The 25,836-nt window shown below is 44.9% G+C and overlaps 4 protein-coding genes and 1 non-coding gene across 5 annotated transcripts; 1 reads left to right on the forward strand and 4 right to left on the reverse strand.

Annotated features, from left to right (window-relative positions):
- Positions 1–498: 498 nt before the first annotated feature.
- Positions 499–2,433, reverse strand: LOC101783034 (BTB/POZ domain-containing protein At2g24240-like). Its single transcript, XM_004976072.3, has one exon. It carries the CDS (start codon positions 2,087–2,089, stop codon positions 752–754), a length of 1,338 nt encoding a protein of 445 aa, XP_004976129.1. The 5' UTR covers positions 2,090–2,433; the 3' UTR covers positions 499–751.
- A 1,263-nt stretch (positions 2,434–3,696) lies between these two features.
- On the reverse strand, positions 3,697–10,165 carry LOC101783434 (clumping factor A). The gene is made up of 14 exons (XM_004976073.3): positions 9,755–10,165; positions 9,003–9,206; positions 8,742–8,923; positions 8,352–8,478; positions 8,096–8,275; positions 7,480–7,530; positions 6,656–7,393; positions 6,237–6,329; positions 6,071–6,153; positions 5,603–5,654; positions 5,407–5,475; positions 5,299–5,330; positions 4,602–4,673; positions 3,697–4,519 (listed from the first exon to the last, which is right to left on the reverse strand). Exons 1-14 carry the CDS (start codon positions 9,893–9,895, stop codon positions 4,063–4,065), a joined length of 2,481 nt encoding a protein of 826 aa, XP_004976130.1. The 5' UTR covers positions 9,896–10,165; the 3' UTR covers positions 3,697–4,062.
- A 4,657-nt stretch (positions 10,166–14,822) lies between these two features.
- LOC101783840 (gamma-tubulin complex component 2) lies at positions 14,823–24,074 on the forward strand. The gene is made up of 24 exons (XM_004976074.3): positions 14,823–14,982; positions 15,062–15,126; positions 15,228–15,285; positions 15,940–16,074; positions 16,155–16,286; positions 16,790–16,873; positions 16,950–17,048; positions 17,305–17,396; positions 17,613–17,685; positions 17,822–17,974; positions 18,081–18,200; positions 18,285–18,338; positions 18,573–18,656; positions 18,784–18,858; positions 18,934–19,077; positions 19,163–19,288; positions 19,383–19,490; positions 19,624–19,686; positions 19,801–19,875; positions 20,019–20,212; positions 20,311–20,434; positions 21,462–21,852; positions 22,089–22,112; positions 23,402–24,074. Exons 1-24 carry the CDS (start codon positions 14,914–14,916, stop codon positions 23,716–23,718), a joined length of 2,859 nt encoding a protein of 952 aa, XP_004976131.2. The 5' UTR covers positions 14,823–14,913; the 3' UTR covers positions 23,719–24,074.
- Positions 24,075–24,569: 495 nt separating this feature from the next.
- Positions 24,570–24,643, reverse strand: TRNAI-AAU. The gene has a single exon. It is a non-coding gene; the product is annotated as a tRNA-Ile (tRNA).
- Positions 24,644–24,709: 66 nt separating this feature from the next.
- On the reverse strand, positions 24,710–25,663 carry LOC111257960 (heavy metal-associated isoprenylated plant protein 20-like). Its single transcript, XM_022828533.1, has 2 exons — positions 25,540–25,663; positions 24,710–25,014 (listed from the first exon to the last, which is right to left on the reverse strand). Exons 1-2 carry the CDS (start codon positions 25,661–25,663, stop codon positions 24,710–24,712), a joined length of 429 nt encoding a protein of 142 aa, XP_022684268.1.
- Between the last annotated feature and the right edge of the window lie 173 nt (positions 25,664–25,836).

Raw genomic sequence — 25,836 nt, forward strand, 5'->3', positions numbered from 1 at the left:
TCCAAGTCGAGTCATCGCAGGATAAGAAATTCGGGATGGATAGATAATAAATATGATATATCCAGACAGGTACTGGCACCACCAAATCCAAAAAAGCAAAAGCTCACCCACTCGCTTCGTCTCCACTGGTTCGGCTTGGTTTCCCCAGCTCCAGCTCCACCTGCAGGGAGTATCCGCGGTTGCCAGTATACTGCTGAAGAACAGAGTAGAAACCATGTAGCTACAGAATGGTTATGATCTGAACTCATTTCAAGAAGGAAATCTGAAAAATAGATGAGTGCAGATCGTCGAGACAGGCTTGAACAACATTATGCGAGCGATGATGGGCGACATCGAAAACTGTCGTTAGTACGTCAGTAGTATGAAAACGCAGGCCTAGCTGCAGAGAGGGGCTCACATGAACCGACATCCTTCAGAGAGGAATCCACGTGTGATGATTTCGACAGAACATCTGACACAAGGAGCAAGCAAATTCAAGTTAATACTATACGCACAAACTAGGGATCAGAAAGCAGTCGAATATTCATCTATTTTTTGTTTACAAAGTTTAGGTACACCGTCAACCAATTCTCATTCTCTAAGACCAAAAGTTACAATGTGTTCAGTATGCAGGAACCATTCTGGGTATTTCTTTCCTGTGTTAAGTGCGCACCAGCGCTTGCAATTGCAAGCTGCAGTGCAAGAACGAATGGTACAGTACGGATCAAGTCACGAGTACACAGCAAACAAGCAGGTCGTGGTCCACCGGCGGTCAGATGATCGGCGGCGGCGGCGTCTCCCAGACATCGAACACGTTCTCCTCGTTGTGCAGGGCGAAGAGCCGGTCGCCGCCGATGGAGAAGTCACAGATGGCGCCGCCGTGGCTCCGCCGGAGCGTCGACGTCAGCACGTACTCGGGCCCGCTGAACACGGAGATGCTGTCGTTCATCGACGAGAAGAGCTGCCCGCCGTGCGTGGCGAGCTTCGGGTAGCAGCTCTCCTCGCCGGGCACCTTCCGGTTCATCAGCTTGCTGCGGGAGCTCCAGCGCACGCCGCCGGCGCCGCTCCGGAGGTCGAGGAAGCCGAGGTCGTCGTACTGGTTGATCACGCAGACGGAGCGCTCGTCCTCCATGGCGATGGCGTGGAGCACGCGCTTGTCGTCGAGCGACGCGGCGGCGCCGGCGTCGGACCAGGACCAGGCCACGTCCTTGGCCCGGAAGTCCAGCAGGCCGATGAAACAGTTGTCGGCCTTGGGGAACAGCGTAGCCACCATGAGCGCGTTGGTGGCGTCCAGCCACTGGAGCTTGTCGGCGTCGCCCAGTGCGCAGCCGGGGGGCTCGTAGAAGAAGTCGGCCTGCTCGCCGGTGGCGCGGTCCCAGACGCCGATGCCGTACTCGTTGAGCCGGCCCTTGCAGCTGGCGAAGATGCTCGAGTCCTGGTCGAACGCCAGCGCACCGGCGGTGAAGGACTTGGCCTGCCGGCCGTGCGCGACGCGGAAGCGGTGGCGGAGCTCGCCGGAGGCGGCGGAGAACGCGGCCATGCCGCCGTCGCACTTGCCCAGCCGCTCGCGCGCCGCGATCAGGAGCGTGCCGGCGTCGAGGTAGGCCGCGTCGTTGACCTGCGAGTGGTCGAGCGAGACCGGGCGGCGCTCGTCGAGCATCCAGTTGTACACGCGCACGGCGCCGCCGTGCGCGACGCAGCAACCGCCGTCGGGCGCGGCGCGGATGGCCGTGCCGTCCCCGGGTGCGCGCCCGGGCACGGACGCGGCGAGGCGGAGGCGGTCCCCGTCGAAAGCGCCCCACCGCGCGGCGCGGACGTGGTCGAGGAGGCCGTAGTAGAGCGCCTCGCGGTAGAGGAGCTTCTCCGGGAGGTGCGGCGGCACGTGGAGGCTGCCCGTGCGGAGCAGGTCCAGCAGCACCGCGAAGCACGCCGGGTTGCGGTCGATGAAGTACTCGGCCACCCCGCCGCCCCCGCCGCCGGAGGAGACGTTCCAGGAGGAGTCGAGCAGCGCGCCGAGCATGGAGTCCCGGCCGGCGTTGGCGAGCGTGGTGGTGGTCGTCTCGAACACCTGCCCGCCCACGTTGAACCGCACGCGCCCGCTGCCCGCCATCGCCGGCGCTTGCCCAAGAACCGATCCTTACACCGTCCCAGCTTGGCGCGGCATCCGGCTCACAATCTCCGATCGAATTGCGCCGCGAATCCGGTGGGGATCGAATTGCCGGACTTGCCTCCTCTGCTGCGCTGTACCTGGCGGTTGGGGAGGCCGCGGCGGATTGGGCAATTACTACTGGCCGCGTCTGTACGAGGTCGCGGCGTGTATGTATACGAGCTAGTATCAACTGGTTGGTTGGATCGCTGCCTCGGCCTGATTTATGGCGTAACGGCAGCGCGGAGGCGGAGGCGGGGGAAGAGGAGGAGACGGGGGAGGACGGGCGAGGCTGGTGGTGGGGACGGGCAGGTAGCAGGCGAAGGTGGTGGTGGGGTGGTGTCGCTTTGGCGTGAAGACGGCGCTTGCTTGGGAGGACAAGTCCCCCGTCGCCACCGCCGCGGCCGGGGTCGGGGTTTCTAGCTGTTTTCCCCATTTGGGGGTCCATCGAACGAAACGCCTAGTGACAAAAATTCCACCTAAATTGCTTGTAATCTTGCTACCTTAGTCAACGATCCTCTCGAGGGGCAAATAGGGGGGACCTCGTCGACGTCGAGTCGTCATGGTGAATTAGAGTCCGCCACGTTTGACGTGGAAAGGCAGGATTCGCACGGCCGGCTTGTTAGCTGCAACCGTGCAACCGCCGCGAACGTGGCCACACAGGACTGACTTCACTTCACGTCGTCAAGCCCCGGGCCCGGCGCGCTCCACGAGACCTCGCGCGGTCGGGCTTTGCCCTCTCCAATCATCGGCGCCGGCCGAATCTTCCGGCCTCGTTTCGCGCGGCGTTTTTCTAGTCCCGCGTCCCGCCGCTGACCTGAACCCCGTGTCCGGTGTCCGTGCCTTTTCCTCCCTTTCCACTTCCCTGCTATTCCCTGCTACTGCGCGAGGTAGGGGGCCGTAGGGCTTGTCGGTCGGGGTTCGTGGATGGAGATGGCGCGGCGGCCGTACCGGCGCGCTTGTTCTGTTCTGCAGGGTTGTTGGGTTGGGGGCTCCTGGCGGCGGATCCCAGGTGGCCGGAGCGACGGCTTTGAGGAAGGTGCTGAGCACGATTACACGACGACGACTCTTTTTTCAGGGCATTGGGCAATGGTCAGCTCGCCAATGGATTCATGATGCATTTGGCAATGGTTAGCTCGCCATTGCCAAGCGGCCACGGCCGTGCACAGAGCAGGATCGAGGACGGACTCGATCCTTGTGAAATAACGACGTGCGACTGCAGAGCAGCAGCACACAGGCTCACAGTACAATACAAAACCAAATCTCCTGGTATCCCCCAGCTGAACAAACAAAACCTTAGAACTGCGATGCAGTTCATGATGGAATCTAAAACTTGAGCTAGGACCATGAATCAGTAAACAAATACCAAGAGCCAAACTGAGTATGAGTGGTAAAAATAAATCACAACCGTGCGGTAAAGACAACTAGCAACAGCCAACAGGTTAGATGCCTGAAAAGTGTAGTGTAGAATAGAAAAGGGGAAATCAGTTTTCTGGTTTCCCGCCCAGCAGATAGCTCAAGTTAGCAGATAAATAAAGGGGAAAAAATAGGGGGAAATCAGAGAACAGATAAGATGCTATAAACTTGAACCAACTTTCTTTTGCAACATTCACTTCATAACGGGAACACATTTTTGTTTGCTAGAACATAACTCAAACTGCATTACGACCTAACAAGAACGCTTGAACCAAAGCAAGCATGAAATCCATTTTCGCCAGAGGCTTCACAGCCAATGGAAAGGAGAATAGAAATGTAACGCCAAACATTACAGCTCCTATTGAGAGTTTAAGACTTAACTACGAGCTACCTCATGATGGTCAATCACCATTGCACTAAGCAGGTACCCGGTCTAAGGAGTAGAAGGCATACATGGCATGCCTCATGCCAACATCTTGAGACTGAGGGTGGAACGCCCCTGACCGCAAGGTTCAGAGCAACTAGTTGCGGCTCTTTCTTCTGCGCTTCTTCCTAATAAAAGTTTTAGCAGACCCCTTCTCTTCCTCCTCTGATGACTCATCTTCTTTCTCCTTTGGCTTTCTTTTGGTTGACAGACCATTGGTCTTGGATCCATCAACATCACTGGATTTCACTTCATCTTTTGAATCCTTGTCTTCACTGCCAGCCTCGTCCTTTGAGTTGTCAGTACTACCAGTCTCATCTTTGTTGCTTGCCTTGACAACATCATCCTTAGCCTTTCCAGTGGACCGAGAGGGCCTTGCACCTTCCTTCTTAGAGTTACTGCCAGTCTTAGGTGCCTCTTGATTATCCTTCTCTGCACCTTGCCCCTTCAGTTTGGATGGAGTCACTGGGCTATCAGAATTTGGCGTATTATTGCTGGAGCGCACACCTTTTGGACGCCCTCTCTTCTTGGGAGGATTCTTACTATCACTGCCACTGTGGAAAGCAGTTAAACAGTTTCATATAAGCTACAGTGCCTGCAATTTATCAAGATGGTGCATCCATAACAAACACATACCTTTGAGGTGTTCCTGTCTTTACTTCCTTCATTTGCTGCCCTGAGCTCCCTTTGGCTCTTCTGCCACGTGGCCTGGTTGAAACAAGAAGCAGCTCATAATTGAATGAATGAAATCTTGTGTATAAGTAATGACATAATCAATGAACAGGAACGGAGTATCAGGTAACATTGACATGGAACAGTGGGGGAAGCAACAGGAACAAAAGAACCAAAAGCTGATCAATTGATTCACAAGTAAATCTTAAATATGTAAAAAGAAGCAACACTATGAACGAATCAACTTCAAAGTTTTAACTTGCAGGTCACCAATAACTAGCAAAATTATAGCTACAGAATCAGATAAATCACAAAATGATACTCTATTTCAGTTGTCATCAAGTGGCGCACGAGACAGGTCGAGTTGCATATAAAGTTTGAGAAAAAGCACATATAACAATATTAAGTAATATAAAAGTATAAAACGCACAAGACAAACATTGGTGCTCCAGAAAAATACACACTACAGCTGGAGTTAGTGTATGAAGCTGCTCTGAACAACTTGAGTAGAAGTCAGTCCTTAACACGAGGCAAGGGAGACTACAGTTGTGCAGGAATCACACCAGTAAATCGCATACATTGTTTTAACATTCTGCATAATTACAATCATCGTCTCAAACACTGAACATATAGAAGGTGCAAAATAAAACATTTTGCTTACATATTTGATGCTGCATCAGGATCATCTTGCTCCTGCAGGATAGCAAATGAATCAGAAAAAAGGAACAAAGAAAGATGTATATAACTGCATCAAACTTCATGGATATACCTCAACAATGCATTCCCATTTTTCCTTCCTGAGCATTAGTACCTCAACATCACCATCATCATACGCAACCTGAGTACCAATAAGAAAGGGTCCAAAGATCAGGCAAAAGGGGAAAAAGTGCTTCACGGTTCAGAAAGGCCAAAGGAACAAATGAAGTGTGCAGTAGCACATATAAAGCCTGAGTATAAATGGGAACCTTGTGCTTTTTTGAAGAGGCATCAAATGATTCAACAACACCCTCATAGAACCTGCAAATCAAGAAACAGTTTCAAAACCAAACTATGTGCTAGCATAACTCACGGAGCAAATAGCATATTCAATAAAACAGTTATAACAAAGGATTTAAGGAAATAAAAATATATATAGGTGTAGAACTCCAACCAGAATAAACAATTGACCCAACCGATATTATTAGTGATAAACAAATCAAATGAGCAACCACAATACAGAATAGGAAGCCTTGAGAAATAAAAATGCATAGTGTATCTAAAAGGTAGGCAGCAAATAACATATAGCATGCTCATAAATAGTCAGATGCTTCATTGAGAAAAAAAATTCCCATAATATTACCAGACATTAAAGTATTGATGCAAAAAATAAAATCAATTAACCACTTAAGAACACCATTATCCTTAAGAAAATATATGATGATCGTCAAACTTACATTTTGTCATCTGGCCACCAAACTTTAATTCTTGAGCCAACAAGGTTTTCATCAAGCATTTTGTTTTTCTTCGATGGAGTGGCCTGATAAAAGCATGGGAAAAGTTCTTATTAACTGAAACAGAAACTAGGTTGAAGACTATTCACTGTGTATCAAGTATGCACACCTCTTCAGCTTCCTGCAGATGTTTCCTTTTCGATCCCCCGCTATCCTCTTGCTGGCCTTTTGATTTATCCATCTTTGTTGGGGACACCATTTCCTGCATTACGATAATTGATAAAAATTAAGTTATTGTGGGAAACCACATTAGAAAAAGGTGTATACAGAGAAGTTCAAAAACATGATGAACAGCAACCAAGGACGATAGAAATAAAACGTCTGGAAAGATAAACTGAGTTACAGGTCCACCTTTAGTAATGCTTTACCTGCCAACTACCTTAGAACAGTAAAGCATGTAATGAAACTATAGTCTATAAATAGACACTATAAAATCTAACCTTTACCAAATGATATACAGGCATGACTGAAGTGCAAAGAAACTACTTAAATGCAAGTACTATAGTCCATTGAGAACAAGAAATTTACCTTCAAACTGATATCCTCATCAGTGTCTTTATCAGAGGCAGCATCTTCTTTCTGCAACTTCATACTGGCTTTATGTTGCTTCTTCCCAGATTCTCCTTCAGCAGCCTTAGTTGATAAAGACTTGGCATCATCTTTATTCAGCCGCCTTGTAGCTCTCCCTCCAGAATCACTGACAGCATCAACTTTTGCAGATTCTATGTTTGATCCTTGTTTCTTTCCAAAAGACTTCTTCTCCTGAGACTTTGCTGCAGGAGGCCGGCCTCGCTTTGGTTTAACCACGGCAGGCTTAGTATCGACTGGTTTTGATGAATCAGCAGCAGCTCTATTGCTAGTCTCCGTGAGCTGCTTTTTATCACCATCATTTGTCTCCGGAGATAACTCCTCTGAAGCTACCAGACTCTCATTGTCTTTAACAACCTTGGATTGTTCAGTCATCTCAGGTCCAGTGGAAGAACCAAGCTTGTGGCTTTTCTTTGAACTGATATCAGATAGCTTTTCATTTTCAGCGGTCACTGGTTCTGGCACTTCTTTGTCACCAGATATCAATTGATCAGAAATTTTGATTTGCTCGTCGCCAGATGGCACTTCTTGGTTCTGTTTGGAGGAAGCTGGTCCACCTGGAGACTTGACATTGTCAACTGGAGCGCCAACATTGCTAATGGTGGTTGCGGGAGTACTGATTGGACTAGTACCATCTTGTCCTACACAATTGACATCTTGCTCTAACTTTGAAGTTTCCTGAAAAAATAAGAAACATAAAGTTGTGGTATCTACATTACTTTATAGAACACTAAATAGTAAATACTGAAAATCTGTAGGCATACCTGCGGGGACTCATCAGAAACAGACTTCTCAGAAAGTTTACCTTCAGCTGCCTGCACAATAATAATTTGGAGGAAGTTAGCACACAGTCGAGACATATACATACCAAGGAAAAAACCGTTAGTAATTCACAACAAGGAGATTATATGCATTGCGAATAAGGGTAGACCATGCTACTGATGGTACTGGAATTCAAAGTGACTATACATACCATGAAAGGTATTATCAGTGCACAATACAGTCCATAACAAAAGTGTTCCACTGAAATTTCACATTTGTTATATTACGGTCAATATAGAACCCACTTCAAACTGAGGGTTTAAAAATTCTGACCACATCCCTTTTCGAGGAATCGCCTGAATTTTGCGTTAAGATACATTAGTCATTAGATGATACATAATTACCGAAGCCATGCCTGTCAAAACAGTATAGTTCCCATGTCCCTACCCTAGCAGTATCTAAATAACAGAAGAAATAGCATATCTTTATGTCAAACTCATACAAAAGCATCTCATTTGAGCATGCCACAGAAATGTACTACTATTGGACCAACAAATTTTCAGCATGTATTAAATAATCCTTCAATTGAACCGCAATATAATAGTGATTTTAACTAACCATGTCCTTTCCTGATGCATCAACATTGTTTTCTCCAGCATCTTGGAACAACAACGTAACAACATTGCTGTAATCATCTAAGGGAGTGCCCTTAAGTAACTCAAGAAGCACTGGTTTGAGCTTGTCCTTGCATAGGCCTAGTACCCTCTCTGCAATTCCAAAAGACGCTGGGAGAGTTTCCTGGAAAGTTAGGATAAGAATTTTAGTAAAGATGACAAGAATTAGTTGTTAATGCAAATAAAAGGGATGGAATTACTTGTGCTTCTTTTGTAAGATTCTGAAGCAGACACGATGCCAGTTCAGCATGGACATCATCACTCTCCTGAATTACATACACCATTATAGTTTCCATACAGTTGGTGACTTGTTCTGAGTGCCCCATTCTGAAATATACAGAAAGGAAATGCATGAGATATGAAATAAAAAATGCAAACAGGTACATATGCATAATAGGAACAAATATAGCAACATATGCATATATTCTAAAACTATACCATCACAGCAATGAAATCATTCATAGAGTTCCAAATAGGCTACAAACCCACAGCTACATTATTGCCCTAATACATTTCTCAGATCTTAAAATACGGCACTAAGTGCATGCAGAAAATATGATAAAAGAATAAATGTGAGTGAAGTTCCATACGAGGCAGTTTTGAAGAAATGACGGAACATATCTAGGATCAGATGGTCCAAGTCAAGATCCAACATCAGGACACAACAACGGACCCTTGCAACAGAATCAAGGATCGAAACCCTCCTTTGAAAGGAGGGGCTGTTCATATCATCCAACTCAGCAAAAGCCTCCACAATTCTCTTAAACACATCCTGGAAACAGGCAAGTAGCAGCAACAGTCAGTACATATAGACACCACCATTTCATCACAACAATGGCAACAAATCTCACCTTCATGACATCATCATCATAGGGGGCCTCTGGCGCGGTAATCCTGGTAACTTCAGTTAAGCAAGAGGTAACAGCAACCTTCACGTTGGGATCAGGGTGCTCCAGTAGCTCATTTGTAATCAAGATAGCCATGGTGGGGCGAAGAGTGTTGTGCATGTCCTCATCCGGGGATTGGTCCACCCTGGACAACCAGGTCTCAGCATCCTGCACAAACGAACAAGCAATTCCAACTCTAATCAATCAAAAAGGTAGGCCTTGTCCCCAACAGTAAGATGGCCGACTAAATAGGGCATTCGTCACACATCAAAAACAATCTAAATAAAACTGAACTATTGCAAGTCAAGTTCTATCTCTGTGCCAATCTACACAAAATCGCGCGGCCTAATCAATCAACAGAGCAACCTTTTCTCCAATCCTAAGCTAGATGAGAGACCTACTAGGGCATAATTCGCATATCATAAATAATATCCAAAAAACCTGAACTACCGCAAGGCTATCCACAACCAACCTACTCAAAACCACACCGGCCCAATCAATAAACAGGGGAACCTTTTATTCAATCCTAAGCTAGATGAACAAACGGCTAGGGCAGGCTTTGCAAGAAAAAAAAATCTCCCAAAATCTAAACAATTTCAAGTCAAACTCCGTCTCTGTGGCAGCCTACTCAGAACCGCACGCCCGGTTGACGAACGCAACAGGAACAGAGCACGATAGCTAGGGCGAAAGCAAAGCGTTCGGTGCGCGGCGCTCACCGAGAGTAACCGGAGCAGTTCTTCCTTCTCCTGCGGGAGAGCGCCAAAGCGCTGGCCGATGTCGCGCAGCCGCAGCTCGGTCTCAGCCTGCACTTCCTCAGGCGTCATCTGAGGGGCTGGAGGAGACGCGTCCTCCGCCATCGTTGGAAGCGGGGGAAGACCTAACGGGAGGGTGGGTTTAGGGTTTCGGCGAGGGGGGATGGCTGCGACGGGAAGGCTAGCGGGGGCAGGGTTTTATAGCCGACTAGACGACGGTGATGCCGGCGGTGGCGGTGGCGGTGGCGGCGGCGGCGGTGAGGAGGCGTTCGCACTCGGCCCCTCCCTCCTCCCAATTTTTCTCCACTCGCCGCCGTTCGAATCGCGCAACGGGAACATCTGGGTTGGTTGGGTTGAGCAGGGGCTGAGCTGGTGAGGCCCCTTCAACCCAGTTTACCAAAAATGTCGGCTCCAAAGACTGCGAGGAGACAGGTCAAACAGCCATACAGATACAGGTCGTGCTGGCTCCGAATTCGAATTCAAAGGATAATAAAGGAGGAAAATCTTGGCGGATACCTCCTTTTAAAAAAAATCTTGGCAGATACCTCCTTTTAAAAAAAATCTTGGCAGATACTCGGTTTTTTTTTATAATACCATGCCTTTTCAAGCAAACGATCAGATTTTCTTTGAAAAATGTGGAGCATGAGTTTAGCGTTTACATGAAAGCCTGTTGACAAATATTTCCTTTTTTTGTTTGCAATGGTTTTAACGTGAAAACTTGCAATGTTTTCTTTTTTAGAAAAAATATTTAATCACAAGCATAACTACTGCAATTGCAAGGTTAGAATTTACGTGAGAGGCTATTTATGCACATTTACCAACATTTGCTAGAAAAAAATCCTTGAAAAGAATATTTGCTAGGAAAAAGATTATGGGTATTCCATGGATGCCTCCACGAATAGATGTGTGTATCAATTATTGTAATAGTTAATGTCCAACAAATCTTTGAATGATTTTAATTGAGTTTACAACTGTGTTGCCAAAGCTCTTGCTAAGTTGTATACATCAAATTTTTTTGGTTGAACTCCCATTTCTAACTCACAAAAAAAAATGCAATCTTCTTAATAGAAACATATGTAAATCATGGATGCCACAACTTCCAAATCATTTATCTCACATATGAACACTTGCAAACATCTCCAATCCAAACTTAAAATAGAAACACAAGCCACCAACTTCTTTCTCCTCATTATCTTTCGCAATCATTTTCCATGCTTACATGAAGGATCCTAATGAAGCTACAAATATATCATCCTTACCTTAGGTTTAAACAAAATGAAATAGTAAAACACACTTAGGATTATTTGGGTTCTTAAACTTTTTAAGTGATTCATTCCAAGTAAGGATCCAGGTTCATAATTAGATCTAAATTGAGCCACGTGATAATTTTAAGGACCGTATGCTCACTTTGATAAATTGTGGACCTATGTGAGAATAGGAAAAAACTTTAAAGACCCATGTGGATTCTACTCAAAGTGCAACAACAAAAACGTAGCAAGTCAACAATAATAGTATAAATTGAAGTAAAGCAAAAAATAAGAAAGAAATTTCGACCAACAACAAAAACATAGCAAGTCAATAGTAATAGTATAAATCGAAGTAAAGCAAAAAAAATAAGAAAGAAATTTCAACCAACATCATTTTTTTCATCTGTAATGGATGAAAACAACCTCCTTTGCACTTTTTCGAAACTAGTTTCTTGTAAATCTAAGTACTTAACCATCTCTAAGCCCTTCCCAAAAAATAATACAATGAACATCGTAATGAAACCTATAAAATAAAATATAAACTAAATACTAGACAACAAAAACACGAGAAGCACATAATAGTAATAATAATAATAAAAGGAGTATGATGATCGATAAAATAAAACGGGGCGACATGTGAGAAGTATATTATACTGTTATTAGTCATCTTCTGTCACCTCGATAAGCAAATAAAACATCCCACTCCATCTGCCTCGCAAAAAGGGAAAAATGAAGATTAGATTAATAAAACTCTAATTGTTTACCCAATTTGCTGCAAAATGGCAATATCCATAATATCCCTTGCCACACATCCTACTTTGAATCCTAGTGATTGTCTTGATCCTTGTAGCAAATGCTCTTCTTAGGCACTGTTTGGATGGACCCTTATATATATAGACATATCAATATAAAAGAAATACAAGAGCGTATATACTCATGTCACCAATTATATGGCATACAGGGACTTGAAGCAAAGGTATGATGCACGTCAAGGAAATGCAAAATAATATGATAGCATGTCATATTCGAATACTTACATTTGGTGTCTCCCGTATCAGGTTCTTAAAAGTTTCTCTTAATAAACTCCAAGAATAAAGTAAATTTTCTCAACATCATACCCAAGTACCCAATCTTCAATATTATCCCAAACGATCGAGGTATGGCCAACACGAAGTAGGCAACATCAACACAACACCATGGTTGATAATTCTCTTGTGCCACTCTCGACCCCGTCGTGATGACCAAACATCGCTGTTAAGGTCTCCGCCAGGCCACGTTTAGTCATCTCAGGACATGTGTGACCATTTCAAGTAGCAAATAGACATAGGATGGATGGAAGCACTCACGGATGGTGGAGGCAAGGTAGAAGACGAAGAGTAATAGGCGGCGGCGGTGGCGCAAGATTGGTGTTGAGGAGGCCTCAAAATATATATAAGACGGTTAGGGTAGCCTAGGGTAGCCAGGCTCAACAAAAGCCTTCTAGGGTTTAATCACTTATAGTTTGGGTCAAACAGTCCAGCCCAAATGGCTTTTAATCTCCGGCCCAAGCCTCATCATCTAGGGGGTGATTGTTTCCCTACATACAGCTTATCCAGGCCCGCCACATGCAACATGTTCTTTATTTGTTGCCTGTAGTGAGGCTGGGCCTGGTCTGCTCAATGCAAAAGCTGTCGCTCGACCTGGCTCGGCAGATGCTGAAAATTTGGGTGCTTCAACATGGCCAGGCTTGCGCGGTGCAAGGCAAGCGTGCGTGGACAAGTGTGCAGAGAGAAAACGCTAGGAACAGGCAACCAAACATCCTCGTCTAGCCTAGATACATGGAAACATCAACTAAATAAGCCTGGATGCTTGGTGCGATCTAGGCTGGTGGTAGTACGAGAACCAATCACTCCCTTACTTTCTATCCTTCCATATCCAATCCTTACGTACTCTACCATCTTCACCTACATATCAAATACCATATATGAACCTAATCACTTTCTCCTTTACAAACGTGCTATACGTTTGTATACACCACGTGGACATACGTTTGTATACACCACGTGGACGTAAGCACACCTTTGCTCATGTGCCTTTCCAAACGTGCTATGTGTTTGTCTACGTCATGTGGAGAAGATAGACTTTGTGTTTATACCACGAGACGTACAAAACAAAACAATAAACTTTAAGTAATATACACCCAATCTCGATATCGATCTTATTTCCTCCGAACACCAATATAAGTCCATTAGGTCATCAAGACATCAGCATGATGTTACCTTTGCTTTAACAAATAATCTTGTGCCATTAATACATAAAAATATTGTGAATGAAATGCACTAGGGCCCTTAAAACTTTTCATATATTCTCCTTTAGATCCAATTATAGACTCGGTTCTCAATCAGTGCTAACCACTTAAAATATTCAGGAGCTTAGATCAGATAGTTTATGAACCTAACCGGAAATACAAGAAAAGTTAAAAGGCCATAAGTCCATAATACATGTTACTCTAAAAGCTTATGCATTGATAACTAAAATTTAATAAAGTTTGACTTAGTGAAATGATCTCTAACCTAGTGGTTAGAACATTTGAGTAGCATCCAATAGATGTAGTTTCAACTCCCTCATGGAAGCGAATTAAACAGTTTTGAATAAAAAGCTATATAAAAAAAATAGGTTGAAGCTTCCTCCGCTGATTTCAATAAAAGAGAAAGTTCGACTCAAGACAAACCTAGGCCCTGTTCGGTTGAAAAAATAAGTGGCTGTGGCTGTTGCAGCCGCTTATTTTTCTCTCACAAAGTATTGTAGCTACAGTACTTTTTTGAGACAAGAATAAGCAACCGCAATCGCTTATTTTTGCAGCTGAATATGCTACCAATAGACTATGATTTAATTAGTTAAATTTAACCACATCTTGAATAATTTTTAAGTAAAAAGAGAGATGTTTATAGCTTAAGAAAGGGTAAAAATCAATTCCATTGCCCAATCCATCTTTGGTTAATGTGCATCCGTCCATGTAGGAGCCGGTGGTGGGAATAGTGGCTCCTATGTAGCTTTGTTAAGTCCCGTAACTTAAAATCCAATAGATCCATCTAGCACAACTATTGCAACCCATCAATCTCCCTCCACAAATAACATTCAATATTTTCATACACTAGATTAAACAGTCTGTTAACCCTATGTCAACATTTTGAATAAACTGACTCAACATTGCATATTTTAACTTGCTTGGACTCTATATAACTTCCGTAAGGTAGTCCGCAAGGTAGTTAAGTCTTTATAACGTTAAAATCCATTAGGCCCATCTAACATAACCATCGCAACCCATTAATCTCCCTTCACGAATACTATTCGACAAGAAATTTTCTTATACCTGATTCAACAATTTGTTAACCTATGTCAACATTTCAAATAGGTTAACTCAACATTGCACGTAGATTAGATATTTATTTTTGACTTTCTCCCCCCACCTCACCCAACTTTTCCCACATTTGATACACGCTTCAACATATTTTTACAATTGATTCAACAATCCGCGAATCCTAATTCAACATTTTGAATAGGTTAAACATTTCACCGGGATTAGATATTATTTATGGTTGGCACGAGGGATGATGTATTTATTTATGGTTCTTATCTTAACCATCCATTTATTACCGTATACAGATATCAAATACCGAAAGGCACGTAACAAAAGAAAAAAATGTGGAAGTTATATAGATTTCCCGTTGCCATGTGTGTCCTCGCTCAGCTGGGCCGAATTTTTCAGAGCGGCCCAGCATCAACGGACGCAGTCTGGCGCAGGCCGCGGCCTCGTTTCCCCCGCACAGTTCCTCCTCCGGTCCCTGCTTTCTTCTTCCACACTCCCCCGCTCCGCTCCACCCGCCGCCCCGAGATATGGATCCCGCGCCGGCGACCCCGCGTTGGAACCTAGAGAGACCGTACCTCACTGGCCGCTTCCACCAGGTATGCTCCTTACCTCATCCTGCCCGGTGCCAGCATTACGTCTCGACCTCCCTCTCATGTCCCTCTCGCCCTCTGGCAGGAGGCCAAGGCAGCTGCGGCGGCGCAGGCGCCTGGATCCAAGCCGTTTTCCCTCGACTCCTTCAGGTAGGTACTATGGCATAATCAGGGTGGTATAGGCGCGATAATCTGCTTGGTTTTGCTATCCCCTGTGGTATCTGATGCCTGGAAAATCTTTGAATCTACAGCCGCGGCTCCGGCGCTAGCCCCGGGAGTGTAATCGGATCGTACGCAGTTTCGGTGCAGGTAAAAGGGTCGTGGTTCAACTAGCGTAATTGAGCTTCAGGCGACTTTATTTAGTGAACTGGCCAACTGGGGCAAGGTTTTAGGTTCCGGTTATGGGCTTTGAATTTGAGCTTGATGATTTGGAGACTTAGCTACGGTGGATTTCATACTTTTTAACTTGTAAATTTGAATTGTTGTGGATCTTAGTTTGTATCTGTTGCTGTTGTGATGGGAATGCCATTGGGGTATTGTTTTGAGATTGTCTACCTCCTGGAGCGAAGCAGATTATGTCTCTATTTTAATAGTGTAGTCATGCTTTATTAGACTTTGCTTCGATGTCTTGAGCCAACTAGTCATTGCGTGCGAGTCTGATAATAGTTTGAGACCCAGTTCATGTTACTACTATGTGATTTTTGGTCGAGTGTCAATCCTACTAATAATGTGAAAATTGGCATTTGGAGCCCAAGTGTTGGTCGGTTCGTGCCAGTTGGCAAAAATATTGGTCTAAATCTGACATTGTAAAACATCTAACTAAATAACTAACTTTCTGTTCTTCCGCAGGGCTTAATATCTGCCTAATTTTTACTGCTGTTAGAATAGCTGAACTTATGTAGCTTTCGCAGAACAACTATAAAAGCGAGTTTACAAAATGTTGCTGGTATAATTGCAATGCAGGAGCTTTTGGTTATAGATGATTTGCTATCAGCTCTGGTGGGTATTGAGGGACGATATATTTCTATTAAGAGAGTCCGTGGAAAGGAGGGCTATGTTGTCTTCCAGATTGATTCTTCAATGGACCTTGCCCTCCAGGTAAACCCTAAGTGTACAGCCCATTGGATCACACATACAGAAAAGGATTTGGTTGGCGCTTGATGATCTTGCTTTTGCAGGAATTGACTCGCCGAATCTTCCCATTGTGTGAGGATTATGTGCTGGTAAGCCAGTTTGTGGAGTCCAGGTCACATTTCAAGAATGGTCTGGTCAACCATGCTCTAGCTGCAGCTCTAAGAGCATTCCTACTGGTACGACCCCTATGGCCCTATCTGTAGAAAGAAAATTTGAATAGTGCTTCTATGCTTTCGTGAGAGCTAAGTTGTCTAGATGTTGAAGCAGTATTCTTCTACTTCTGGTAGGAGAACGTTGAGTGGTTGCAAATCAAGCCCTCAATCTGCTTTAACATTTGTGATTTTCACTTTTTGAGGAGAGAATTGAAGCACCCTTTAGAACTGTAGTTTGCTGTATGTGATTGCAAGCTTTCTTCTGTATGACAAAACTAGAAAGAATATGAAAATAGCTGTATCATGTGATAGAGTTCAGCTGTTCTATTCTGACATGGATTTTTTTCATTAGTTGTATCCTCGCTGAGATAGTCCCATTGATGAGACATTGACTTTCTTAAGTCACTATATATTGTCCTCAGGGAAGGTCTATGCCAGTATTGCTGTTTCGGTGCTTGTCTGTAAATTTTTGCACTTTGCACAAAGTCACTTACTGTTCTTTTTCTTCTGAAAAAAAATATGATCAGGATTATCAAGCGATGGTTGCTCAACTGGAGCACCAGTTCCGCATTGGAAGGCTTTCTGTTCAGGGATTATGGTTCTTTTGTCAGGTAAGTTTTCTTTTACTGCATTTGCCTTACTTCCATTTGTGGTTTTAGCATTAAAAGTTATATTGCTATTTGGCAGAGGATGATGAGTTCATTGAATGCACTGGCAGTTCTAGTGGAGAAGGCTACTTCCAACAATACCAGTGGTTCTGCAACACTTAATCTACTTCAAAGCCAGGTACTCTTTCACAAGGAATTTATGCTCCCGAGATTGCATACTGTTCGTTTCATGCCTCCTTCCTTTCCTCTGTCTGCCTACTTACATCTAATCTAAATGGACCTGGCTACCTAGTTTTCTTATAGATAAAGCAAATTTCTTCAATAGGACTTGTTTCTTTCTTACTTCACATTTTTTCGCATAGTGTAGTTCTCCTTGGTTCACATGATTGCTTATTTAAAACATTGAATGCATCTAATATATCCTTGAAACTCAGGCAAAGGCGATGGGTGGCGATAGTGCTGTTCGGTCTTTATTGGAGAAGATGACAGAATATACAAGTGCAGCATACCTCAGGATGCTAGAAAGGTTCATGATTGTTCATAGCTTCTTTCCTTGTTGGTCTTAGGAGTGATGCACCTTTTCAATAGTTTGCTAGCTCTCACGTTTAAACTGAACTCAATACACATCTTCTAATTGCTGGCTTGTCTTGTTTGGAGTGTCAGTGTTTAGATGGAAAACAAATGTTCACTTAGCTTGCTTGCTTTTCTACAATAGCTGCATCTTATAATTGCTTTCATATAGGTGGGTGTATGAGGGAGTTATTGATGATCCTTATGGTGAATTCTTCATTGCTGAAAACAAATCTCTGCAGAAGGTACCTTAAGACTTTTAAAATTTTGGACCTTATCATTCTGTCATCTGCATCATATTAAGCCTAACATGTTGAGCCTAGTTTCTTCTTATTTAACACCAGGTGCTTGTTTTATTTCCTTTCTTTTTGGTTTCTCTAGGAGAGCCTCACTCAAGATTATGATGCCAAATATTGGCAGCAGCGATACAGCCTAAAAGAAGGAATTCCTAGTTTCCTTACTAATGTTGCCGCAATGATTCTGACCACAGGAAAGTACCTTAATGTTATGAGAGAATGTGGGCACAATGTTCAGGTATACATGATCCATTTTTTTTTCCTGAAGTCAAATTATTAAATGCCATGTTAGTAGTATGTCTTATGACTTACAATAACACAATTGGTTTGAACACTTTATTTAGGTTTCCTTCTCAGAAAATTCTAAGCTTATGAGCTTTGGTTCAAACCACCAATATCTCGAATGTATTAAGTCTGCTTATGATTTTGCAAGTGGTGAATTGTTAACTCTGATGAAAGATAAGGTAATCACTGTTTATAGTAAACCTAGGGTTGCATTTTGTTCATTTATAAGCTAGGCTACTAATTTTATCACATTAAATGTGCAGTATGATCTCATTGGGAAACTGCGATCCCTGAAGCGCTATCTACTCCTTGACCAAGTATGTTTCTGTTATTACTTCATATATATGTGCTTGTGTTATATGCTTTAGCATAATTTGTACAGAGATTCTATTAAAATACAGAAAATAATCTCTATATTCTGTTATATGAAATTATGAGTGTCTTAGTTACATTGTCCTTGATAATGAATGTCATGATTTCCAATTTAATTTTGACCATACATGTCAACCTTCCTTGCACTATTTATCTTATCTGTTTTCTCTAGTTTACAGGGTGACTTTTTGGTCCATTTCATGGATATTGCTCGAGAGGAGCTTACGAAGAAACCAGAAGAAATATCTGCTGAAAAACTTCAGGTTTGTCTTGTATATGTTGTCTGTTTGTTTGTGCCATGGCAGAAACAGATTTTTGGCAACCCTGTTTATGAAAAAGCTGACTCTCCTTTACTTTGCATTGTGCTTTCTTTGTTGATTTCCATTGCAGTCTCTGCTTGACATTGCTTTGCGGAGTACTGCAGCTGCTTCTGATCCAACTCATGAAGAATTAATTTGCTGTGTGGTAAATATTATCTAGGTCTGGTCATACTATACTGTATTTTCTATTGTCATATTTATCTACATCTATGTTCAACAGGAACGAAGCTCCCTCCTTAAGAAACTGGCCACTCTGAAAGACTTGGATTGTGATTGCCCTGCAGATAAGCTTGCTGCAGCAGATATTGATCAGTCGATGCAATTAAGCATCACGGGTTTGGAAACATTCTGCCTTAGCAACAAGGTTTTGCTTGTAGTTCGTTTTAAAACCTTCCTCATTCGTGTTTGTCTTGTGATAGCGAAATGATATACCTTGTTGTACACTGCAGGTCCAGTGGCCGCTATCTCTTGTAATTTCAAGGAAGGCTTTGACAAAATACCAATTGATCTTTCGCCTATTGTTCCACTGCAAGCATGTTAGTCGCCAGCTATGTGCAGCATGGCAAATACAACAAGTACGAATGAATCCTTTTTATCCCGTAAAATCAGTTAATTATTTTTGTGTATGGCTGTATGCCAACATTGACTGGATATTAAACGCTTCAACAGGTATTCCGTTCTGTCAAGATTCTAGGAACACCAATTTTGCGGTCATCAATTCTCTGTCGCAGCATGCTCAAGTTTGTAAATAGCCTTCTGCATTATCTAACATTTGAGGTAAACCATACATATCGCCATGCTAAACTATTCTTTTGGCCATGCTAAACCATAGATATCACCATGCATTATCTAATGTTCAAGGTAAACCATACATGTTGGGGAAGTGCTAAGCTATTCTTTTGCTCCCCAGGTTCTTGAACCAAATTGGCATTTGATGCATGATCGCCTTCAAACTGCAAGGAGCATAGATGAGGTTTTTACAGAACTTTTACAATTGATATTTTAGGGGGATATTTTTACAACTGAAGTTCATTTGCAATGCTAAAGCTGCAGAGTGCATTACCTTTGGCGTTAATACTGCTTGCAGGTCATCCAGATCCATGATTTCTTCCTCCAGAAGTGTCTAAAAGAATGCTTACTGTTGTCGCCAGAGCTCCTTGTGGTCTGTCCTTTTGCTTTTCCTGAAAACCAAAAGAAAAGAAGATAAAACAGAAACTATTGGTCGACAGTTTTTCCTTAGCTAACATAACATGCAAGTCTCTTGAAAGGTCCAACCCTTATTATCTCATTTACTTGCATGTGCAGAAAGTTGAGAAGCTGAAAGCTTTATGCCTTCAGTATGCCACTTCCATCCAGCTCTTAATGCCATCCATCGAAGTTGCTAACTCCGAGAATACATCGAAATCTGGGAAGTCAAGATCAAGGACAAACAAATCGCAGGACAGAGACCAGCAGCTGAAACTAGCATCCGAGAATGTTGTCATGTCAGAGTCAATCCTGTACGTATCTTGCATCTCTGCCTATCTGGCTATCTGCAAAACAGCAAAAGTGTTCTCCGCTACGGCATCATATAACATCACGTTGGTCTTTGCGGCAGGAAATTCCAAGCGGCGTTCAATTCAGAGCTCCAGAGCCTTGCTCCTACACTGAGCAACAGTTCACATGCGGAGCCGTACCTGACCCATCTCGCGCAGTGCATTCTTGGAGTGCGAATCGACCAATGAATTGCCTGATGTGCACCGTGTTCACTTGGACTCGGTACAAGGCCATACTCCGCATGTGCCCCTGCAGCGTGGCACTTGCCCTGCCGGATCAAGGTCTGTGTATGTACTTGCGAATGGATTATCCAGACTAACACTGCGCGCCTTCTGCGCCGTGATAGATTATAGATAGGCCAGTAGGATCTAGTGAGCCACGGATGGTGCCTTTGTTGGTGTGGTCATATCAGCCGTTTGATTATCTTGGTGTGTTCATCAGCTGTAATTCAGCATTTTCGTGCCGTTCTTACGATTTTCATGTGTGTTGTGTTGCCCGTGTCAACAATGTATCATGTGCTTTGCGACAGGCATGGAATGGGTCAGTGTGTAACCTTCAGTGTACATCTCTTGAGTGGAAACCCATTTCATGCGTGGTAATGTGTTTCCTTTTGTACTAGTGAAGAACCAAACTTGTTAGTTGTGACGGCCGCCAAACTGTGTACTCCCCGTCGACGTACAAAGAAAGAAAAAAAGAGAGGCGTGGCAATGGCAGTGAGCATGTGGTTCAGAACTTACAATCAGACAGAGTGCTTGTGACGGTGACCGCTAACCGTAGAACGGGGTCTACTCGCACGCACAATTTAAAGCGGTTAGACGTGAGTACTTGATTTTTTTTTAAAAAAAGGGGAAAGCTGCCTAGCCACCTAACATCAACGGATGCCAGGAGCCCAGGACCCATCCGCGGTAAACGTTGGGTTGGGTCCATCTCCACACGGACCAGCACGCTAGTGGGCTAGTGGCAAGCTCACTCCCTCGCGGCACTGTCGTTTGCTCATGGATTTGCAGGAAATCCGCTCCATAACTCCGCGTGTACCAGCCATTTTCCGCGCCACCCCCAGCCGCAGTTCGCTCGCTTCCCACACCACACTCCCCCAACCCCACTGCCCCACTGCCTGCTCCAGTGTTCCTCTCACCACCCCCAACCCCACCAGGCACCAGCCACCACCACCACGGCACCACCGCACCCCCAGCCAAAACAACAAGGTGAAATCGCACGCGGTCACGCTCACTGACTCACCCCAACGCCGCGCGACGAGACGCACAGTCGGCAGGGCAGGCCACGAGCCGGGAGCGCGGCGATCTTCCCCCGCCCGCCGCCCCGCATTCCCCGAGCGCGTCCGCGTCCACGGCCGAGGACCCGATGGTGGGCGGCGGGGGGCGCCGCGCGGCGACGGCGGCGGCGCTCGGGCGGTGGTGCCTGGTCATCCTGGCCGTGGCCTCCGCGCTGGGGGTCTCCGGCCCCGCCTTCTACTGGCGCTACAAGAAGGGGTTCTCCGCCTCGCTCTCTTCCCCCGCGGCGGTATCCTCCTCCTCCTCCCCCGCGTGCCCGCCCTGCAGCTGCGACTGCCCGCCGCCCCTCTCCCTCAAGTCCATTGCCCCAGGTGAGCCGTCCGGTCCCACCCCTCTTCTCAGATCTCGCCGCTGCCGCCCTCTGATCTATGTCGGCACGTATGCCACCCGTAGTTCGTTAACAAAATCCGTGTTTATGTGGTGCCAGTGACACATGCATGTGAACATCAAATAAGCTGATTTAAGTTGCTATTTCTACCATGAAAGCTTTCAATTGCATCTATGTCGGCGTTACTGACATGATTTTGCATTTTTCCTACCTTCGCAGGGCTTGCCAACTTCTCCACAACAGGTTAGGGTCCTTCCTTCATGGTCCGTTCAGTTGAGGTTCATGAATTTCCAGTATTCTTATCGTTGCTAGTTGAGTATAGTGTTTGTCGGAACAAAGAATGATAGCAATTGTAGTGAATCACCGTGCTCTTTTTCCTTACGGAACAATTCAGTCTGTAGAGGAGTTTTATCCTCCTTCAGTAGTTCAGTCACGCGGGGTGATTTCTATACCTGATGGAGCCTTTTACTTTGGTTACTAAAAAAAAACTTGCTGGGAAGGAGCAGACCGCACCCCCGCTTTGAAATAAGAGGATGTAGGGAACCAGGGTCTCCGGACTGAGAGCGAACTCCAGTAACCAGTCGCCTGCGAGAGCACCTCTTCACTCTACTAAAATGTTCAAACGATCAGTGCTTATAGAAGTAAAATTATGTATCGAAATTGGCTTTCTCAAAATGTACAGAAAATATTTTCCTTATCACTTAACCTCAGATTGTTTTATTGGAAAAGTCGAGTATGTTGCCTCAAAAAAAAGGAAAGAAAAGCCTAATACTTCCTGTTTGAACACTAGAAAGATAGCTTATCAAACAGGTTATGAAATACCACTGCAATTTTCTAGAAGGGCTGACTTTTGTGCTTAGGCATGAAATTTCAGAGATTTGTCTAAGTAATACGCTTGCTTCTTAATAGCATCCTGGCATGACTGGGGAAAAGGATGCTTTTCCGTTATCTTTGTTTGGAATACATAAGGCTGCGGCATTGGTCTATTAGCTATTACCCTAACAATATACCACAGGTAAAAGCTAATGATGCTACAATCATTAGTATGTGTTGACATGCATCACATCCACAGAAGCTCAGAGAGTATTTCTTCCAACTAACTAGATTTTCGCACTGTTCAAACACTCCAGTGAGATGCACTTCGCAACCTGGCATGTTGCATCCTGCTGTTTCTGGATAGGGGAGATCATAATTATTTTGCAATGCTAATAGTACCTGCAAAGCATGTAACTATAACATTCAGGTCTGCATCTGCATATGATTCTTTCACCGACAATCCGATATACTTCTCATGCGGACGGTACATATGCTTCATCAAGATAGCCCAAATCTCTCACCTTTCTGCACAATGAGTTGTGCTTCCTGTCTCACAAAATAACTAAAACTTCCATAAGGGGAATAAGGAAATATCTGTTTCACATTGTTTTCTAAATTTTCTTTTCAGTGCACAATTCTGGCCTTGATATTGTTGTTATCGAGATATTATGTTCACTGGATTAAAAAAAAAATCATACTCGGGTTGAACTATGCAGATTGTGGAAAAAATGACCCTGAGCTTGCCAAAGAAATGGAGAAGCAATTTGTAGATCTCCTAAATGAGGAACTCAAGCTGCAGCAGGTTGTAGCTGAGGAGCACAGCCATCACATGAATGCCACTCTTGTGGAAGCGAAAAGACAGGCTACTCAATACCAGCGAGAGGCAGAGAAGTGTAATGCAGCCACAGAGACCTGCGAGGAAGCTCGGGAGCAGTCCGAGGCTGCAATTTCTAAGGAGAAGAAACTCACAGCACTGTGGGAACAACGAGCTCGGCAATTGGGTTGGCAGGAGTCTCGAGCCACAAGCATGTGATAGCTTGACTAGTTCCGCATCTCTTTCTCTTCTTCAGTTAAAATTATTTCTGGTAGCTGCAAGGGTTACATCTTGCAGCCAAACCGAGCGCTGTTAATTGTACGGATCCACTTGTAATGTCTGTCTGTGTAATGTCAGTTGCCACAGTTTTTGAGTCTCAACATTGTAGCTCCAGCTTACAAATGTAACTAGTATACACTGTCTAGATAAGAAGTTTCTGATAGTGCTGTTGAAGGCACTGAATTCAGTGTTGTGGCTGTGGAGGCTGAACTGCTGTAGACATTCAATTCAAATCTGGACACCGAGATGTACACATTTGAAGGTTGAGTTATAGTACCAATCTGGAGGTAAGTTTATTTGTTGGGTGATGGAACATGGAATTACCTTCATGAAACAATTGTTGTTGACATTAGGAAGTTTCGATGTGGATTCATATCCAAAAAGAAAAGAGTCCTACAGGCTTAGTTGCCTTTAGCGTTTGTCACCCCCAAACTAGCTCTTTAACTGTGATATATTCTGTGAGCATTCTGTTTTCATCTTAGAGACAGATGATGGGAGTTGCTAACTAGTACCCTGAAGGCCTGAACTTCACTGGAAGGACAGTATCATAGAACTTATGCTCGGTAATGATTGTTGCCCAGTTGGCACTAGAGTTCTTCGGCAATCATCACATAGGCTTCAAAGCATGCGCAATTTTTTTCTGGTTTAGCTTTAATGCTCCGTGGTTATACATCAAAATAATTCTTATTTGCTTTGTATTTTGTTGAAGAAAGGGAGCACGAAATTATGGTCAGATTTTGTACCAAGATAAGAAGTTCTGGAAAAAATTACTGAAGCAAAAAAAAAAATGATGGCCCATGCAGGTCTCGAACCTGCGACCTTCGCGTTATTAGCACGACGCTCTAACCAACTGAGCTAATAGGCCATTTCCAGATTGCATAGAACCTTAAAAGTAATATACAAATATACACATTAGACTTATTTATCATTGCTACATTATCATGCACGCTTGTGCGTTTTCGTCATCAAAGTAGTCGAAGTTCCATCTTTCTGGCCTATAGCTTCGAAACTCATCGGGCACATCTGCATCATCCGGGTACATCTCTGGATTCTCGTAATAATATGGACCATAAGGTTCTTGTCCCATGCCTTCTTCCTCCTCATCTTTCTCGAGGATCAAGATCTCCACCTTCTTCCCTGTCTTCTTCTTGATCTTCTTCACCACCACCTCCGGCTCGAAATCGCCAGTCACCGTAACCTTGTTCTCTTCCCTGTCGACCTCGACTGTCTCCACGCCTAGAGATAGGTATACCAGACGACGTCGTTACGAGCACGAACGGGCGTATAATTAAGCTGGAATATTTTCTGTATAGCTTCCTCACCTTCGCAGTTGCTGATGGTACGGCGCACTTTTCTTTCGCAGGCGTCACAGTGCATGTATACTTTCAGTTCTATTGTGATGCTCTGAGAAGAAGAAGGGGTGTGTTTGGATGGAGGGACGGCGAGGACGGGACAGGATTATTCCCGTTTTCGGGGATGGAATGATCCTACCTGATGTTTGGTTGGAGGGACGGGGACGTCCCTAGTTTTATGTTTGGTTGGAGGGACGGCCGAGGGACGAGATGGATGGCGTTTGCGTGCCGTTAACTGTAGGTCCCAATTGTCATTGACCTAAAAACTGCAGGCCCCATATGTCATCCACTATCTTCTTCTTCCTCCCATCTTCTTCCTCCCGACCCCCACCTCCAGGCATCGCCTTCCTCCAACCCGCCGCCCCCTCCCTCCTCCGTCGGCGCCGCCCCCGAGCCGTCCGCCTCCAACTTTGGTGCGCGGAGCTCCCATGGCCGCTCACCCCGCCGACCTCCTCCTCCCTCCGCGGGCGTCGCCCATTTCCTCCCCCCAACGGCGCCGCCCCCGAGCCGGCCTTCTCCACCGCCGACACCATGGCTGTGGCATGCTCCGCCTCCACCCCCGACCGTGGCCATGGCTTGGCGGCCCGCTCCGCCGCCGCCCAAGGCCACCACCGCCCGCTCGCGCCGCCGCCCAAGGCCCCAGCTCGAACGAGACGTTGCGCCCCAACTCGTGCGAGACGGCGCGCTAACGCCGTGCGGTGGGATG

Source organism: Setaria italica, chromosome VII (genome assembly GCF_000263155.2).
Source record: "Setaria italica strain Yugu1 chromosome VII, Setaria_italica_v2.0, whole genome shotgun sequence".
NCBI classification, from domain to species: Eukaryota; Viridiplantae; Streptophyta; class Magnoliopsida; order Poales; family Poaceae; genus Setaria; species Setaria italica.

What these genes read in the sequence shown, in the direction of transcription:
- LOC101783034 (XM_004976072.3), bottom strand. Translation starts at nt 2,089, where the DNA reads ATGGCGGGCAGCGGGCGCGTGCGGTTCAACGTGGGCGGGCAGGTGTTC.
- LOC101783434 (XM_004976073.3), bottom strand. Translation starts at nt 9,895, where the DNA reads ATGGCGGAGGACGCGTCTCCTCCAGCCCCTCAGATGACGCCTGAGGAA. An exon ending in ATCTTACAAAAGAAGCACAA is followed by an intron (nt 8,276 to 8,351) that starts GTAATTCCATCC and finishes CTAACTTTCCAG; the next exon opens with GAAACTCTCCCAGCGTCTTT. An exon ending in CCTGATGCAGCATCAAATAT is followed by an intron (nt 4,674 to 5,298) that starts GTAAGCAAAATG and finishes TGTTTCAACCAG; the next exon opens with GCCACGTGGCAGAAGAGCCA.
- LOC101783840 (XM_004976074.3), top strand. Translation starts at nt 14,914, where the DNA reads ATGGATCCCGCGCCGGCGACCCCGCGTTGGAACCTAGAGAGACCGTAC. An exon ending in TACCTCAGGATGCTAGAAAG is followed by an intron (nt 17,397 to 17,612) that starts GTTCATGATTGT and finishes GCTTTCATATAG; the next exon opens with GTGGGTGTATGAGGGAGTTA. An exon ending in AAGAATTAATTTGCTGTGTG is followed by an intron (nt 18,859 to 18,933) that starts GTAAATATTATC and finishes TATGTTCAACAG; the next exon opens with GAACGAAGCTCCCTCCTTAA.
- LOC111257960 (XM_022828533.1), bottom strand. Translation starts at nt 25,663, where the DNA reads ATGGTGTCGGCGGTGGAGAAGGCCGGCTCGGGGGCGGCGCCGTTGGGG. An exon ending in TGGGAGCTCCGCGCACCAAA is followed by an intron (nt 25,015 to 25,539) that starts GTTGGAGGCGGA and finishes ACCTATCTCTAG; the next exon opens with GCGTGGAGACAGTCGAGGTC.